The following is a 19,179-nucleotide window of genomic DNA, read 5'->3' as shown; positions in this document are numbered from 1 at the left end:
CCTACTATCCGTAATAAAACCAGGAAGTGTCGCCCCGCCCACGATTCTCACTCCACCCCCATTTCGTTCGGCAACATGGCCGCTGCGAGGAAACATAAGCGCGTGGCGGCGTCACAGCCTGGCTTTTTATCTTTAAAATCGGATGCAGTTAGTGATGGAAGCGCCGGCGTCGGGCGTCGAAAGCGTGTCAACAAAAACAAGAAAAAGAACTGGAACAAATACAGCGATGTTCAGGATGTCGAGGAGTTTTTGGAAGACGTGAGACTCCAGGAAAGAGCTACAGGGTAAGCTGTTAGCCGTAATTAGTAACTTGGTGTTTTAATATGAAATTGTATAATAAAACGCTTTATATATAATAAAGCGCCTATTATCGGGTACTGTTAAGGTTTTGTATAACCCAGGCGCTTATTTCAATTGTCTATTCCGCTCCACGTGCGAGGAAGGGTTCTGGTCACGTGGTTTCAAATTGGTGGCGTCATCGTGTTGTTATAACGTAAATGTAATTCGTTTTTACGACCAAAAATGTCCAAGTTGTATGGTACTAAACTTCGAACACCTGACCCTTCTGCTCGCTTTTCCTCTTCCGGTTCACCCCAGGGTCCTAATGTCCCCAGTGTTTATGCCACATAATGGACACATGTTAAAGGGCCTCGTGTCCCCAGGATCAAAGTAGCACAAAAAGCTGTTCCTGAACTCTCTATCTGCTTTTATACAATTCTTTCTACACACAAATACAGATAAAATTATGAAACCATTTTTCAAAGATTGTTTTAATAGTATGAGGTGGTGTTAAAAAGTTTTGGGAATAGTTTTGTAACATGCCAATAGTTGGCACTACAAGGCTGCGCTCTCAGTCACAGCGAGCGCTGAACTCCATCAGTCAGTGTGCCAAAAGATGTCGTCCTGTGTACAATGGGAGCTGTGCAACTGGTGCTATTCGAACCACATGCATTTTCACATCTGCTATTCTTTTCCTGGACAGCAAGTTAAAACCAAGAGCGAACATAAAATGCTGTTCGAAACTGAACAAATCTGCCACTTTGATGTTTTGCACGATTTAACTAGTTTACCCACTGTGCTGCAATGAGTCGTTTATGGTGTTTTTAGTGGCACACTCAGTTATACGGCTGTAGCCAAAAATTTAATCATGTAAACGGATAAAATTAATTTTTGCTTAATTAAACAGCAATGTAAAATATATAAGCGAAACAAATATTAATTGGTTTTCTTTTTAGAAAAATCAACTTTTATTTTTTTAAATGCATACAGCATTTTATCAAAAACAAACATCGTCATTACTCAAGGAATAGCTTAAAGTTGACAGATTCATTGAGTGCATTACAATAGCATACATTCTTATTTTAAAGCCTTTTTTCAGATGCAAAAACAAAAATGTATTTCAAATGACTAAGTATCAAAAAACTAACGCACCATTAAAATAAATGATTATACAAAAACACTTATGTGTGCAACTAAGCTCAGACATAACATAAGCCTTTACTGACAATTTCTGTTTTCTGTTTTGGGTGACGTAAGCGATTCTTCTTTGTCTGTGTTTACTGGCGGCTTGCATCCGGAAGTGTCGGAAGCGCGCTGTCAACAAATAATTGTGCAAAAACATAATTCAATCTTTTAAAATTAATTAAAAGAAGCTTTGAGACAGAAGATTTTTGCCTCGATCATTTTTGTAATTAGATTACTCGAGTTACTCAAGGAATCGTTTCAGCCCTACGCACACTTCATGAGTTGGAGAGCATCAGTGGAAGACCATGAGAGATCAGGAAGACCTTAAGAAAGCTCCACCCTCGAAAATGTCGAAACATTGCGTCAACTTGAGGATAATGATCGTCAGAAAACAAGCAGTGACGTTGCTGCCATTGTTGGTGTGTCATACAGAACAGTCCAGGCAATCCAGTGATTAAAAAATGCGCCGTGTTGCTACCATGTTTGTCCCAAGCTTGTGAACAGAGTTAATCTTGAAACATTTTGATACCTACTTGTATTCAGGAAAAATAATTCTTGAAATGTCTCATTTTTCTCGAACAGAATAAAAGGGCTAAAGTGTGTTCACAGAAATATAAACTAGGGACCCTGAGAACAGAAGTACCCTTCCTCTTCCACTGTCCCTCTGTTCTACACTATTATTCTGACCCATTTTTCTCTCTGTTTATTTGTAGAGGTCTGATAGCAGACAAACCAGACGAAAGTCTTTTCTTTGTGGACACAGGAGAGAACCAAAGCATCCCAAAGCCAGGTAAGCGTCAGCGCTCTGGTCAGTCACACACACACTTGTTGCCATGGTTTTCTATGGAAAGATAAGTGTGTTTGTTACTGTAGATGGTGGAAAACCATTTCATTTATGTATCGTGATTATTATTATTATTATTTTTTTTTTTGGTGCCAATTCATGTCGCCACATTGGTGACCAAAAAAAAAATCAAATTTTTAAAAAGATTCTTTTGATGTACCCATGTTTGCATTTGTGGTGGTAAAATGCTGCAGTCCCTCCATTATCCTACAGGTAGACTAAACTATTCAGACATTGGCGGGCAGCAAATTATTTGCGAAGGTTGTTTAGAATATCAGCAGCTAAAAAAAAATAATATAGTATCAGGATATTTATAAAGCGATATTAACAGAACCTCAATATAAATCCAGTCAGCAGCAAGGTATCGAGATCAGTGTCTTATCATCTGGTCCCTGGTGATTCCTATCTCTGTTGGTTTCCTCCAAAAGCTAAATAGGGAGAAAAAGATTTCAGTCAAATTTGATTGAAAGTCGACCGTGAAGTCAAAGTCACACTAAGCCATGAGTAATTTCGTCTTGAATAATTTAATCTTGTTTAAGACGCTCCTGTCCTCGGCTGATGCTGACAGCTGTTCTCTGAGGACTTTTGACTTCAGTCACTCGATAGTTCAGGACTGGAGTTTCCTACAGTCTACCCGAGCCCCCAGGAACGAACTGGACGCCATTTTAACTTTAACACATATCCTGTTATACTAATCTTTAAGTCTCGCACAGTATGAGTACAGATCAATCCCTGCTATCCGTTTATCACCCAAATGAGGATGGGTTCCCTGTTGAGTCTGGTTCCTTTCAAGGTTTCATCCTATTACCATCTCAGGGAGTTTTTCCTTGCCACTGTCGCCGTCGTCCTCTTTAAGTAAACTTCTGAATATTAAATTTTCTAAAATTGACTGTCGCCTTCTCTTCTATATTTAAGATTAGTAGTTGTTACTTTACCGCCACCTACTGGACCCAACTTTGGCGTTGTTGGGCGCAGAAAAGATTACCCCCATAAAAAAAAAGCCACAAGTTACACAACATTTCTACACTTGTTAGATACTTTTTTTATTATTATTATTATTTTAAAATTTGTATGAAACATGGTTGGTTGAGACAGGCCAGTCACTAAACTGTTGTGCTTGCAAATTTGTACTGCATTGAAAATCTCAATGCCCAGAAATTGGTGCGGTCTTGCTAATATTCAGTACAATAGCACAACCTCAAGCGTGATAATGCTTTTATTTAAAAGTTTAACTAACATCCTTTATGATTTTTTGTGTTTATTTAACTCGTTATTTTGCTCTAGCAGAACATACAGTGCATCCGGAAAATATTAACAGTGCATCGCCCTTTCCACATTTTATGTTACAGCCTTATTCCAAAATTCTTTTTTTCCCTGAAAAAAGTTTACTTGAGGTTTTTGCAAAGTTATTAAAAACAAACAAAAAAAAAACCCTGAGAAATCACATGTACATAAGTATTTACACCCTTAGCTCAATGCTTTGTCGATGCACTTTTTGCAGCAATTACAGCCTCAAGTCTTTTTGCAGCACCTCTCTGGCCACTCTACCATATAGGCCTGATTGGTGGATTGCTGCAGATGGTTGTCCTTCTGAAAGGTTCTCCTCTCTCCACAGAGGACCTCTGGCGCTTTGACAGAGTGACCATCGGGTTCTTGGTCACCTCCCTGACTAAGGCCCTTCTCCCCTGATCGCTTAGTTTAGATGGCCGGCCAGCTCTTGGAAGAGTCCTGGTGGTTTTGAACTTCTCCCACTTACGGATGATGGAGGGAGGCCACTGTGCTCATTGGGACCTTTTTAAAGCAGCAGAAATCGTAACCTTCCCCAGATTTGTGCCTCGAGACAATCCTGTCTCGGAGGTCTACAGACAATTTCTTTCACTTCATGCTTGATTTGTGCTCCAACATGAACTGTCAACTGTGGAACCTTATATAGACAGGTGTGTGCCTTTTCAAATCATGTCCAATCAACTGAATTTACCACAGGTGAACTCCAATTAAGCTGCAGAAACATCTCAAGGATGATCAGAGAAAACATAATGCGTCTGAGCTCAATTTTGAGCTTTATGTCAAAGGCTGTGAATACTTGTACTTTCTCTTTTTTTTAAGTTCTTAATAAATTTGCAAAAATCTCTAGTTAACTTTTTTTCATGTTGTCTATATGGGGTGTTGTGTGTAGAATTTAATTCATTTTAGAATAAGGCGGTGACATACAGAGACAACTTTTTATTGTTTTTATTTCTATTACTTTGTTTTTCTCTGTTGTCGGAAATGCTGCAGGTGCGTGAATTTTGCATATTTAGTCAGACACTCATCATTTTTTTCATTCAATTCTAATCTGTTCAGTTAACGATTAATGTTCGGATAACGAACGGCGGTTCTCGGTTGGAAAAATCAATCGAAATGAGCATCGCTAAATTTATTTTATTTTTATTTTATTTCCTGAATTCTAAATGTACTTGGCTAGTAATTACTAACTACCACACATGATGCTGTGCGGAGTGAATAAATTAGATTACAGCACCTGCAGGATCAAAGAAGAACTTTTTTTACCAGTTCAAATGCAACCATGGATATATAAATAAATAAAATAAAAAAAGATATATTGGCAATACATTAATAGTTTTTTTTTTTTTTTTTTTTTTTACCAATTTGTATGGCATATGTGATGTTTTAGTGGTTCAATTTCTCTTTATAGAAGCAGTACAAAAGGGTAAACGCTCCAAGCCACTCCGGATAGATCTGATCCTGCAGCCGGATTCCCACATTCCAGCACCTAAAGAGTAAGTGAACGCTCGATTACCTGGACTTTTTCATGTAAAAAGCTATCAAGCCCTGTGACGATCTCATCCTTGCGCTCCCAGTATTTCTTTGGGAATGTGAAGACACTTATTGGGACCTGGAGAGCTGTTGTGTGAACGCTCGTCTAGGATCTGAGGGCTCACTCACGATGCAATCCATGAAAACTTTATCTGAATTTTTCGAACCTGTACAAATTTTACTGGATGTCCAAATAAGCAGTTTTACAGAAAAACAAAAGAAGGAAAATTTTCAATGTTTTATTTTTTAGCAATCAGACTTTAGTTCAGTTTGACACATAAATTAAACCGTCCCTGGATCGATGGTACCGAAACTATCCAAAGCATTAAATTCAGTATTTTTTTTCCCTTATTTCCTGATCAGCATCTTAGCATATCAGCGCCCAAATGCCAAGAAGCTGCGCCGCATGGCCGAGCGGGCCGAAAAGCTGGCTGCAATGGGTGTCCTGCCACGCCGAGAAAAACTCCTACAGCTACGCAAGACGGCACAAACGCATGTTAAAGAGAAACCTCCAAACAGCAAAGATCCATCGAGAAGCTTCTACGATCTGTGGGGCGCAGAAAGTGAGTAGACGGGAATGTTTTAAAAATCAAAGTAATCGCATCTGAATGATTGAATTTACTATTAGTAATAAAACATATAATGCCAGTGCTGTAATGTTACTTATACCAAGTAAAGCTAATTAGTTTTGTTGTCCTACAACATGAAGCGTAAATATAAATAGATAAAAAGTACAGGTAGTCCTCGACTTGCGCACAAATTCATGTGGAGCATGTTCATAAGTCAGATTTGTTCATAAGTCAGAGTTGTTCTCAAGTCCGACAAAGTCTTGTACGCCTTTGACACTAATATACAATGTAAAGCGGACCTTTCCCCTCACTGCCATCATCTGGCCAAAAACTGTAATCGCGTTTGTTTCTGGCGAAATTTGTAACTCGAATGTTTGTAAGTCGAGAACTATCTGTATTGACACGTTGCTGTGGTAGAAGTGATAGAAAGCAAATGCAGGAATTGGAGCATGATCAACTCCAAGGTGGTATCAGTTGAACCAGGCCACGTCACACCTCCCAGGAGTTTTAACAGCATCTGTGCTTTATGAGGAACTTCTCGTGTTATCCTTGGATCTTTTTATAAGCAGGGATATTTCTCTATTCAGGTGTTTGAGATTTTTTTTGTGTTCGTGTGTGCTAGATTAATCTCCCTTACTTGTTACATTTGTACAGACCCTGACTCTGCAGATCCCTACTTCCTTGAGCAGACTAAGAAGAAGCTGGTTAAGGTGAGACCTGTGGAACCAATGATTAGTAATCCGTTTTGACATTTCTCCCCGAATGCTGCGGCTCACAGCACAGGGGATCTCTCATCAGTTTGGTGTGTCGGACTCGGGTGCAGCGTGTGAGCATTATAGTTTGTGAGCAATGAAAGTCATGTACAAAGGGCGTTCAAGTCAAAGCGGGACTTTGATTGTGCAGAATGACAACACAGTTATGAGTGATAAAAACACAATCCCTTGCTACAGTAATGCACTTATCCAAGCATTTCACTAATGCTTGGATAAGTGCTTATCTTGATTCATGCACACTTGCATTCCATATGGACTTAAATTATTCTTTTGATTGTGACAATTGTTGAAAGCGCTATACAAATAAAATTGAATTGAATAACGTGATTGAACTGCCTGCTTAACACCCAAGACGCTGGCCTCCCAGGAATTCCTTCAATAGACCAAACAATTTGAAATGGCTTAGAGAGAGATCAGGATTGCGCAATAACTCACATCAGGGTTCCAGTAATGTGCAAGTGTGTGTTCCGGCACCTAAAGAGTAAGTGAACGCTGAATACCTGCGCATTTTAATTTGGCGTCTGTAAAACGTATCAAGCCCTATGATGATCTCATCCTTGCGCTCCCAGTATTTCTTCGGGAATGTGAAGACACTCAATGGGACCTGGAGAGCTGTTGTGTGAACGCTCGTCTAGGATCTGAGGGCTCGCTTGGTTTTCATTACGTTGATGGAACACCAGATGCGTTTTGTTTCTCTTTCTTGGTGTGTCTCAGCTTTGGGAATTTTCTTTTTTGTATATAATATCGCAAAAATCTGAATCGGTCGATATTTATACTGACAATGATTGTGTGGGTTTTTGGAATCTGCTATTTAAAGTGTTCCATTTATTGTGTAGTATTTTATTTATTTACTATTTGTAGACCTTGAAACGCTTATTTATTGGAAGGCAACATGCAACACATTCCATTCTCTACATGAAACCAAAAGAATAACATATGCTTGACTAAAAACGTTTGCCTTTAGTAGCATTAAGTGTCTGTCTCGAATGCTTATCCAGCCAGTTGATCTGTAGAAATAAAGTGATGACTGGCTGATTACCGATCAGTGACTGGTTTCAATCTAAGCACCCTTAGCTGACGGAGACACTGATGGAAGCTCGCTGCTTTGGATGTCCTGACGCACCGACAGAACGTTAAAAAGAAACCTGCTGGTGTTCACGGATATCGCCTTTTTTATTTTACATTCTTATACGTTTGCACCATTTTAAATGTTTTCCTGCAGCTAAGAGTCTCCTACTATGCTTGAAGTCTGTAAACGTTTGACTTGAACTCCCCCAGTAGTTTGAAACGCTATTTGAAAGTCTTTATAAAATGCTTGATTTCCAGTCGTATCTCTGTTTCCCTCACTGCTGGCTGTTGTGTGGGTTAGAGATTTTTTACATTCTTGGGTTTTTTCTTCTCTCCAGAGACCGAAGAAGCTTAACGAGAAGCCCTCCGTCCTTCCTGCTGTCGAAGTGATCGGCCCTGGTGGCTCATACAATCCCGATTTCCTTTCTCACCAGGTACTTTTGGCAAAATTGTGCTTTGTCTGTGTTTTGTTTCATTTCATCAGATGCTACACTGCAAGTATGACCAAATTAACTACAGCAATAATAATAGATGTCTTGTTCTTTATTTATCATCTCAAATGTTGTCATGGTATCTTTTTGCAAAAACCATGTTAGCTAAAGATGCTTTTGTATTTGCAGTAAAAGTGCACTACTGTTTGAAAAGCAGTGTTCACATACTCGCATGTTGTTTTTGTTGTTCTGTGTTTATATATGTATACGTATATAAAAAAACTGAAAAACTTTTGTGGTGGTAAAGTGCGTTTGTGTGCTCGTGTAGTCATTGCTACTGGCGGCTCATGAGGCTGAAGTGAAAAAGATGAAGGTGGAAGAGAAGCTGAAAAAACAGGTGGCAGTAAAAAGGACAGACATCGCCACTGAGGTACAACCATCTAACATGTTAGGAAAAGAGACTTATATATATATATTATAAATATATAAGTCATATACTGTTATTTATTAATTTACAAAAATGTTTTATTGTAAGTGCCGTGGTTTAAGGGAATTAAAGCACACCCAATGCTCCTGGCATTTCTCTATAACAGTCTACCTGATTAATGTATTCATTAAGTTGTTTATTCTCATCATGTATGTACACATAATAGATCATACGCTGTTACATGTCTACTATCAGTTTTTCCTTCATATCTCACCCGTCAGTCTTCACTCTTGTCTTTTTGTGCAGGAGAGCACCTTTAATGAACAGGTCGAAGGCCTGATCGAGGAAGATGAAGAGGCAAAGACAGAAACGGAGCACGCAGAGACAGATTCCAAAGATGTAGCGGTCGGGCCACCAGCACAGCCAGAGAAAAAAACTGAGAGACAAAGAAAAAAAGAGAAAGCCGAGAGAATAAAGGTAATGAGGGGGAAAAATACAGATTAAAGAGCCTTCCTGCTTTGCATCCTGCGCTGAACTCTGCTTCCGCCCCCTGTGTGTGTTTGTAACAGGAGCTGAAGAAGAAAGCGGAGAGGAAGATGCTCGACAGCCGACAGCAGCTTTTCCAGCTGCGCTCCATCGGTGCTGATGTGAAGAAGAGGGAGCTGAGAACCAAGGCGAGACAGACAAAGCGTCAAGCAAAACAAGAGGCCGAGAAAGCACTGCCTCGCCGTCTGGGCAGGTTAAGGTTAGCATCGGTTTACTTCATTCCTTTCTCATTCACTGTTATTGCCCTTATGACGCACACAATTTTGTGGTATTAAAGGTCCCATGTTTTCCGCTTAAATTTTTTTTTACACAGGTCTCAGTGTGTATGTTGATGCTCCGACTAAAATATCGCTTATACCAAATTATTATTGCAAAATAATTTACTTCTAAACCACGCCCCTCCAGAGAACACCAACAAGCAGCAACTTGGCGGATTGGGTCTTCTTATATGAGGTCATATTAGGTGGAGAAATCTAATTAGCTTGTTTAAGCTCTGGCCAATACAAACATGGGAAAAGAATAAAATTCGATTTTATTTGTGTAATGCTTTTTACAATGGCAACAATGATTTAACAACGCAGCTTTACGGAAAGATTTTCCCCCCTCGTTATTTTTATTTGTACACAAGAATCTTAAAAAAAAACAAAAAACAGCTACACAAATTTGCCGGTTCAAGAGCACCAAAAGTGACACAACACCCTCCCCCCCCCCCTCAAGCATGGTGGACAGAAAAACACCTCGGTATGTACAAAAAAATTTTTAACTCCAAGGTGAATGAGCTACAAGAGCAGAACACCACACACTCCTGGGGGAAAAATAAATAAAAATCACCAGGTCTTTGTAGTCTTCAGCTGTCTTGTGTTGTTGAGCCTGTGCTTATGATGGCCTAAGATTCCTGTTCTTGGCTGACAGGAGAGCAACAGGGTAAAAACAAGTCATCAGGCCAAAACAAAACATCTTCCTGATGCGAATATTCCTACAGACCCCTCAGTGATAATCATAGCAAGAACGAAAAGATCAATGAGCATCACCCCGCTTCCTTTTCTCATATTTTGATCTGGATGTTGGATATTTTTTCGGTCGTGTTCTTACAGTTTTCCGCAACATCCAGCGGAATTTTTTTGCCATGAGCATCAGTCATAAAGTTCACGTATGCCCCCAGCTGCGCAAAGATAAAATAATGGGAATCTTACAGTTATAGAAACAGCTTCTGGTTCAGAGGTTGCCGTGACAACCGGAGTCACTTAAGAGATAAGTGCGGCAACGTACGTTTTATTGTAAAAACACAAAGGAAAGGTAGACAAAATAATTTAGGACATGAATATCTCTTAACCGTACCCTCTTCTCTCATCTTAGTCATAAAATGCACAGAAGATTCTGCTGTTCATGACTAGAGATGTCAATCAAACAAGTATGAACGTTTTTTTTTAAAGGCCAGAATTCCACCTATTTTATTGTTGATTGCAAAAAACGAAGACCGGGAAAAGAGACTTACCTAATTTTCTTGTGGCCTTTTTATAATTTTTTTATTTATTTAATTAAATTCTACAATTGGCACTGAATAAAGCAAATTCGTTGCATACAATATGAAAAATAACATCCCAGTTTCCTGTATTTTAGGTCTGTCCAGGACGTTTCATTAAAGATGAGGCTTAGTGTAGTGGGATGATTGAAAGCTGTTTAAAAGAAACGTTATTTCAGAAGTCTGCCTAGCTAATCCGAGGAGGAAGTTTATTCTACATATTAATGGAGCACGGGAATTAAATGGGAGCCGCACTTATTCTTTTTGGAAAGTCTGAAGCATAAAAAGTCTTTTGTGCACAATAGTTTCCATGCCAACCTTGAGATGAAAACTGAGCTCATAGGCCAGAGGTGAATCGGAGGGCTCAGTGGTTATTTTTAGCGAATAATACTGTAGCCAACTCTTACCTCATGGTGTAGCTGTCGGCCCAGTGCAAACATGGGCATTAGAGTCGTTTAGTAGCTCTAGTCAGATTGTACCTGTGACTTCTTGTGAAATTAATTCGAGATCTGTGTGTTTTTCTCTTCAGGTTCCAGGCTCCTGATCTGGAAGTGCAGTTAAGCGATGAACTCTCAGGCTCTCTCCGCAAACTAAAGGTCTGTGTAGCTGCCGAGAGACCTGCACTTAGCTCCCATTAGTGTTTCCATTAATAATCCTGTTGTTCTTTGTTCTGCAGCCAGAGGGCAGCGTATTAAAAGACCGATTTAAGAGCTTACAGAAGAGGAACCTGATTGAACCCAGAGAAAGGGCTAAGTACGGGTCTTTTATTGCTTTTCAAAGATGGTCATTAGTGATTTGGGTGGGTGAGATGTCAAAAAAAAAAAGCTTGTATTTCTTAACAAAATAAGATTTTAACACTTTTAGTAAGTTTGGTTTAGGTTTTTTTAAAAATGGTAATATTCTATCCTAATAAAAATCTAATTATTGATAAAACATATCACGCATCTGTATTATATGCAGCCCAAAGCAGTCTACTCATTTCTGTCAATCTTCAGTATATCTATGATGGCCAAAAGTATTGGAACAAACCCGGAATTTAGTATTTTAATGACATGCTTAATATTCTTTTTTTAAATAATGACAAGATAAAATAATTTATTATTTTCTGCAATGGAATTGTTATACAACAATGATATTTAGGATAAGGTATTATGGTCATTTTGTATTCTTCAAAACCATCTGGTCGGGCATAGAGTCAAAAAGATGTCTGCAGTACTCACTCACTCAATCCATGCCTCCTTAAGTACAGAAGAAAATGTCCTGGCCGCCATTACCAGTTTTGTCTTGGGTTTAGCTCTGGAGATGACCAGGCCATGACTCAAGCAGCTAACTATGTCACACAGACTATTTGTAATTTTAGTAATTTAGCTAGAACAAATTACACCGGTTTTGTGCCCAGGGAGGGTGAAAAGTAACTAGGCATTCAATTTAATTTTATTTTATAGCGCCTTTAACAATCGTCATTGTCGCAAAGCAGCTTTACACAATTAAAAGAATTCAAGATTGGTGAAGGCTTTATTTCTAACACACATTTATTGAAAAGTTGTACAGGCACCAGACACTTTTTCTTGCATCATTGCCCGAGCCTGTGGTTATCAACTTTGCATGACATTTCAAGCGTTCGGTCATCTTCGTTCACGTTGCATTTTCTGCCTATCGCGGCAGATGCCTATACTATTAACGCTGGAGATATAAAATCCTATTTATTGTCTATTTTTAATTTTTTTTCCTTTTTTTTTTTTTGGCACGACAACAGCACTCGGTGATACTACAAGTTCTATAGTTATAAGTCCTACTAGTTTATTTTCCGCCCACCCTGTATAAAACATGGCATATGTTGTCTTAATACTTTTGGCCAACATTTTACAGGTGGCACATAATGTAACATAATGTTTGTGGTTCAGAACTGAAATTTATATATTTTTTTTTCTTACATTTTTTTTTCTTATTTTTGTTTAGGTTCAAGAGGAAACACAAGGTGAAATATGTAGAAAAGAGGGCTTTCAGAGAAATCCAGTGATTGCAATCCGGGTCCAATCTGCTCGTAGCGCTGTTGAGATCATCCAGTCGTGTCTCACGATGCTGTTAGAGATGCTGCCTGTTCTACCTTCATCACCTAAATACCACTCAGTGTGATGACAGAACTGACCTTTCAGCGTGAATTGATCAATGACTGGTATCGCATTCGTCCAAGGTTCACACAATTTCCATGAACTGATATTTTTGAATCGAAATCTTGTGGTAATGTACTCTAAAGTAAAGATTCAAATTTCTGCTTTTTCACACATTTTACAACCACCAGCTGTGAAAACTGCAGCTTTGCTCGTTTTCAGTGAAAACTGCAGATTTTCTCAACACTTCTAAATCAAAGTGTCTGTCACCTTGATGAATATGGATAATAAAGTATTATTTAATACTGTACAATAAAGCTTGGGGTTTTTGAGTCATTCAGGTGAATCATTTTATACACAATTACACAGGTTCAAATAGTTTCACCTTAAACACATTTCATATGTTTAAACATCTATGTGAAGGGTTTAGTGACTCTGGTGTTCATGCTGTATGTTTGTATCTTAAGTCACTTTGTTGGATTAACATATTTTTCTATTATAAAAATTGATGGGGCAGTTGTTGGACAGAAAAAAAAGGCATGAATATGCTGAAACTTAACCTTTTTAAAATTTCAAGTTCTTTTGACTATGGGAAATAAATTGGGAAATTCTGTTAAGCTTAGTAGGAAAAAAACTGTCCTGTTCAGAAAATCTATGTTGCATGAACTGCATTTGCATGGAACACAACCTTCACGCTGTCAAAAAGGGGTACTAAGTTTCTGGGTATGTTTTGTTCGTTTAGTGTAGTGTAAGACCAGTGCTTGAAATGTACGTCTGTTTTAATTAATACTGTAACAGCTAATTTGAGTCTGATATCTGAATGTCCGATAATCATACAGCTGAAATACAACTCGGCTAATGTCATCTGGTATGCTTGGTCCAGTTTGTTTGCTTATTTAATATTTGTTTCCTTTTCCAGACATGCTGTTAGTGTCTGTAGCTTTAAATAAAATATCTGTGAATGCTCCTTTAAAGAAGTGTATTAATCTAGTCAATAATATTGCAAGGAATTAAAACAGCCATGTTCTGGATTTTTATTTTTATTTTCTGGAGAGAACATGCAAATGCTGCAAACACTGTGCTGCCTGTTTGGGATCTTATCAAGCATAAATAAATCAAAAATATAAGTAAGAGTGATTTCTTTTCGTTAATTTAGTTAAAGAATGCTAAGAATTTAGCCGGTAACCGCTAGCTTCAAACCTTCACTATAGTTCTTACCAATGTTGCTTAAAGCTGGGCAGATATAAAAAGATACAACCCCCTGGTTTGTTGCTCAGCTGAGTTGAGCAACTAGCCAGGAGATCGGGGGGACTGATTTATTCAGCCAATCCAAAAATGGAACATAAATGGAAAATAGAGAATGAGTCAGTAAGTTATTAGTGTAACTACACACCAAAAATGCATCTGGATGTCTATTAATGACTAAAAAGGTAAATCTATACTCATGAGCCACTGCTGGTTCAATGATACCTTTTTAAAGGTTCTGTACGCTTATATTGTGCTTGTATCCATGTGGGCACCACTACAAGCAGGAGGAGCCTTTTTACGGTGGATAATACGAGGTCTGTTCTCAGTAGAGCAACATCAGACACACCCCACTTGACAGAATCCCCAGAGCCAAACCAGTACCCGCTCGAATGATTATGTTTCACTGTTGACTTGGGAATGTCTGGGAATCCCCCAGGAGATGCTGCAATTTTTGGCTAGAGACGTTAGAGAAGTCTACTGTAGTTTAAGCTTGTTGCCACCACAAGTCCACCAGGAAAAATTAATAGGACACAAATGCATGAGCGAGTAGTTTGCTATTGAAAGTGAAATACATGACAGTGTTATTTTACATTGTAGGAAATAATAGCACTAAAACCAGCACTAAAAAGTAATTTTACGGTGGGATATTGGTTAGCATTGTTGCCTTGTGCCTCCAGGGTCCAGGTTTGATTCCCGCCTCGGGTCTCTGAGCTTGGTGAGTTTCCTCCGGGTACTCCGGGTTCCTCCCAGACTAATTGCCATTTCCAAATGGCCCATAGTGTGAGTGTGTATTTGTGTCCTGCGATAGATTGGCATCCCGTCCAGGGAATACCCTGCCTCGTCCCCTAAGTCTCCTGAGATAGGTTCCAGGCTCCCCGCAACCCTGTCTGTACACATGATCAATCGGTAAAGACTATGAGTGAGTGATCTGCGACAAAGTAAAAAATTCAACCGTCTTCTGCTTCCAAACTCTTAGAGAGACAGCACTATACACCATGTAGACATGTCAGCAATCAACCTGTCACTTTGAACCAAAACAATCAATACTTAATTATATGTCTGCAGTGGTGTTAGACACCCTCAATTCGAAGCTGTACTTGACTGAAGTTATGCTGCTTTAATGGACAAATCTTTCTTCTTCCTTTAGAGTTTACCAACGACATGCCCGCAGTTTTCACTTTTTTTTCATGTCTCATTTTCTAGACCTTTAATGAAAGGAGATAGTGTGCACTTAGATATGGTCACTTCGTATATATTTTAAAGAATACTGAAACGTAAAACTTAGTCGATGTAAGAAACACTGTAAGAAGTTATATTTATGCTGTTGGTTCCTCTTTCAACTGTCCACTTTCCTGGCACTTGACGTGGTCTTCTGTTGCTGTTACCCATCCTCAAGCTTAAATATTATGTCTCCTGCTATGCTTTTCTCCTCACCCTGTTTGTAAAGAGTGATTATTTGAGTTATCACAGCCATCATCTCGAACCAGTCTAACCAGTCTGTGTAAGCTCTACACACTGTTGTGTATTCGCAAGTCTTTGAAATACTTAAACTAGCCCATCTGGCACTTAAAACCATGCCACCCAAGGACAAAGTCAATCAGATCATACTTTCCCCGTATGAATATTAATTTCACATTGCTTGACCTGTACCTGAATAATTTCATATTTTATTAGCAAACTCGACAGTAAATGTAGTAACCTTACAAAGTAGGGACTCATGTCATCATGGTGCTATGCAAGAAATGGGAGCACAAACTTTTACAATTTTTTAGTCACACTCATGAAAAGCTAAATAAATATAGATTAACCGGGGGCAATATACCTCTCTCTCTCTCTCTCTCTCTCTGTCCGTAGGACTTTCACTCAGGCTTAAGAAGCTAATGCCACCCAGCAGGACGGGTGTTTTATGAAGTGAAGGGCGGCTGGTAATTGATTCCAAGCCATTAGCTTAAGCTTTAATTACCCTTGCTGGTGTGTGAGTGCTCCTGCCCTTTCTCTGTGCTGACAGTGAGCAGAAGAAAAGCTGATTACCATGTAATCGAGGGCGGATCAGGGGAGGCGGGGGCAATAATGTTTCACCTAAAGAGTCCCCTTGTGCCTTGTTCCACTCAGGACATACCAATCCAGACTGTTAATCTGCGTCCCTTTATACCCTGCCAGGAACCAGAAATAGCTCTTTTATTGCTTTATGGATTTGACGGCTAGAGATGAATACTGTGATTATTGCTCAGGATAACACAGTGCTCTTCGAATTTAATAATCTGATTGGTCAGAAGACTTTCTGACAGTAGAGTCGGCTGGTTTATATTAGTGTTGTTTATATGTTATGTAGTTACTATAGTAATACTTTATTCACAAGGACTTGTATAGTGGACACACCAATCAGCCATGAAACCCGAAGTCAGAATTAAGGGTCTTGCATTTAAGAATTAAGTCAGAATTAAGGTCTTCTAGTCAATAACCCAGAACTGTAACCCATTGGATGAACAGTGTTTAGTACAGTAGATGATGCATGTTCACACCTACATAAATCCCAGGATCTAACGTTTTTCAGTGGTTCTGATCATCACATGCCCACATGTCACAGCCAGCATGGCCTTCTTTGGAAATTAGTGCTATATTAGTTCCTTGTGGGATCATATCAAACAGGCTAGACTTCACCCAGCCATGACCCTGTCACCACCTCACCACTTCAGCATCTCACATGATCTGCACTTTTGGAGACCCAGTTGTCTAGCCATTACGATTTCTCCCATGTAAAAGCCACTTGGAACCTAATGCTTGCCCATGTTTCCCCTTTATTTGAAATGAACATCTAGTACAGTATCATGACAAGCCATCAATGGAATCATTCACCACTCAGACACAATCATATACAGTCCTAGGAAATGAGCTGATCATGTGGAGAAGCAGTTTAAATGCAGAACGTATTCATTATCTGGATTGAGCTATTTTATTTTCATCCATATGCGACCATAGTGCCGGTGTGCCAGGTCTCATCTCATTGTCCTTTTAATGATCTCATCCTCCTCAGCTAATCTCACAGCGTTCACTACTGAACCAAACGCATCTGTGTCTCCTCTCCACTCAGACACACTACAACTGCACTAGTGTCGTACTGGATGATAAACAGAGTCGCGTAATGTACACAAGCTGCATTCCGTGAGCCTCAGGCTCCTTTCGGCGAGTGCTAAAGCCAGCTTAAAGCACGTCACAGCTGTGAAACAATACCTCGAAATCTCTAACCATCAGGCTGTTTTGTTCTGTTCTGTTTTTTTTTTTTTATTCTCTCATATTCTCCCAGGATCTTTTAGCCCAAAGCTTATTTGTCCTTTTTATTTCACTCTCTGGATGTAAAAGAGAGTTGAGTTCATACATTCAAATCTGAGCTGTATCTTTGAAATAATCATTGTGCCAGCAGTGTGTGATATTCGAGACTGAACACTTCCAAATAGCAAACAAGACATGCTAATCATTTAGTCCACAAGTATTTAGAGCTTGGCTACGTCTCTGCTACCACGAAATCTTATCTCAAGCTTGATATAAACCAGAACCTGATTGAAATGCCACTCAAGGATTAAATATGGTTGACTGCATTCAGCACATTTTCTTTCCAGATTCCAAATGTCACACACACACACACACAAAAGGAATCCTCCAGCATTTTTTAAAATGCTTCAACAAACCACAGACAACAGATTTGGTGTAGCAGTAAAAAAGAAAAGAAAAAACACCTGTTTAATAAAAATTTCCAATATGGCGAAAGCATGAAGCCAGTTCTTGCTAGGTTTCAGCGCAAAGCAAGCAATTACAATAAAATGGACAAAATGGTGTGCTTTTTTAACCCTTTTATTCTAAATGAAAATATTCAAGTAGGCTTTCTAAAAACCGAGACTGATGCACTGAAGATCACCATTGCCACAGTGAAACACAGTGGTGGTGGCAGCATTGTGTTGTGGATGAATTCCATTTTAATGCAAGTGAATTTTTACTTCTGTGGAAGTTAGTTTAGAATGTGTAATCTGACTGCACGAGAGCCATTCCACAAGAGGTGATATAGAGCATGAACCCATTCAAACTCAGTCATGAAAACACTTTCAGAAGTAACAAAAATCTGATAACTTTCACCCCTTTCAGTCACCAGCTTCAACAGATGTGCTGATATTCAGTACAACATTTCTCACTTTCGTCTTAATTAATACACAACATACAGTATGTGAAAATGTTTGGAGGAATTTAATAAAGGAATTAAATTAGGCTTTAAGTATTGCATTTAAGGTTCCATATTTTACTATCTCTGTAACAAGATAACATAAGACTTAGAGCTTCGCCAAAATGGGTCTTAATGCTCCAGCTGTAAAATAACTTTAAAATAACAAAAAAGGAACAAAATGAAGATCACACTGAAGATCCATCTGTCAACTTTTTTTCATAATAGGCCATTTGAGTAGCCATGCAAATATAATGCGTTTTAAACTTATAACACAGCTGTGATGCCTTCGGCGCTCGGTCTGCGCCCTCATGCCTAGGAATTCATCACAGCCATGCTGATAACCAGATATTACTTAAATATAGGCTATAGGATGAAATGCTGTGAAATGGCTTTTTTTTTTTTTGCAGTGAAAAATTATTTTAGTTATTTGCACTGTACAAAAAAAACTATGTGGTATCCATGGTAATGCATAACCACAAAGTCTTCAGATTCAGATGTAGGGCTTAATTTTCAGATAATTTAATATTTTCTGAAAGCTCACATTCTTAAAATAGGGAGATGGATGGATGGATGGATGGATGGATGGATAGATAGATAGATAGATAGATAGATAGATAGATAGATAGATAGATAGATAGATAGATAGATAGATAAAAAAACAACCTCATAAGACCCACATTATAAAAAACATTTTAACATTTTAAGTAAATAGATTTTCTGTTTTGTGCTCATTTATAGGAATGGGAATAAACCTGAAGCCAAATGCACTTGTCACTATCATAACGAATGCTCATGTGCATAAATGCCAGCATATTTTAGAGGAAATGATCTGCCATCCAGGCTGTACTCGCATCCTTTCTTTCCACTCTGCACATCTCATTCGACAGAAAGCCATGTAGCGTTTCAGACTGAAAGCAGGGACAGAATGCAATATATGGCATTTTTTATTTTTTTAGGTAGCGAGAGAAAACGGGAAAAGAGATTAAGGAAGGTATAGAGCTTTGATTCCTCTGACTAATCTCCTGGATACATGTGCAAACCTTTCGAGAGTGAGAGAGAGAACAAAGGAGTGATGGGGGGGTTGACAGGTGTAACAGAGGGTATGATAAGACAGCAATAGAGATGTTTGCAGGGAATCTGAGCTTC

General features: G+C 38.8%; 1 protein-coding gene across 1 annotated transcript; it reads left to right on the top strand.

The window, feature by feature from the left end:
- The first annotated feature begins 66 nt into the window (after nucleotides 1-66).
- On the top strand, nucleotides 67-12,908 carry nop53 (NOP53 ribosome biogenesis factor). Its single transcript, XM_053487291.1, has 12 exons — nucleotides 67-284; nucleotides 2,178-2,254; nucleotides 5,004-5,088; nucleotides 5,489-5,688; nucleotides 6,349-6,404; nucleotides 7,874-7,969; nucleotides 8,295-8,396; nucleotides 8,700-8,870; nucleotides 8,963-9,138; nucleotides 10,991-11,057; nucleotides 11,138-11,214; nucleotides 12,421-12,908. The coding sequence occupies exons 1-12, from the start codon at nucleotides 76-78 to the stop codon at nucleotides 12,479-12,481; spliced, it is 1,377 nt and encodes a 458-aa protein (XP_053343266.1). The 5' UTR covers nucleotides 67-75; the 3' UTR covers nucleotides 12,482-12,908.
- Nucleotides 12,909-19,179: the final 6,271 nt, after the last annotated feature.

This window comes from Clarias gariepinus, chromosome 25 (assembly GCF_024256425.1).
Source record: "Clarias gariepinus isolate MV-2021 ecotype Netherlands chromosome 25, CGAR_prim_01v2, whole genome shotgun sequence".
NCBI classification, from domain to species: domain Eukaryota; kingdom Metazoa; phylum Chordata; class Actinopteri; order Siluriformes; family Clariidae; genus Clarias; species Clarias gariepinus.
The sequence above is the reverse complement of the archived record's forward strand: the minus strand, read 5'-3'. Positions and strand labels throughout refer to the sequence as shown.

Excerpts from the sequence above, each read along its gene's own strand:
- nop53 (XM_053487291.1), top strand. The coding sequence starts at position 76 with ATGGCCGCTGCGAGGAAACATAAGCGCGTGGCGGCGTCACAGCCTGGC. Across the intron at positions 285-2,177 it reads CTCCAGGAAAGAGCTACAGG|AGGTCTGATAGCAGACAAAC; the intron begins GTAAGCTGTTAG and ends GTTTATTTGTAG. Across the intron at positions 11,058-11,137 it reads GCTCTCTCCGCAAACTAAAG|CCAGAGGGCAGCGTATTAAA; the intron begins GTCTGTGTAGCT and ends TTTGTTCTGCAG.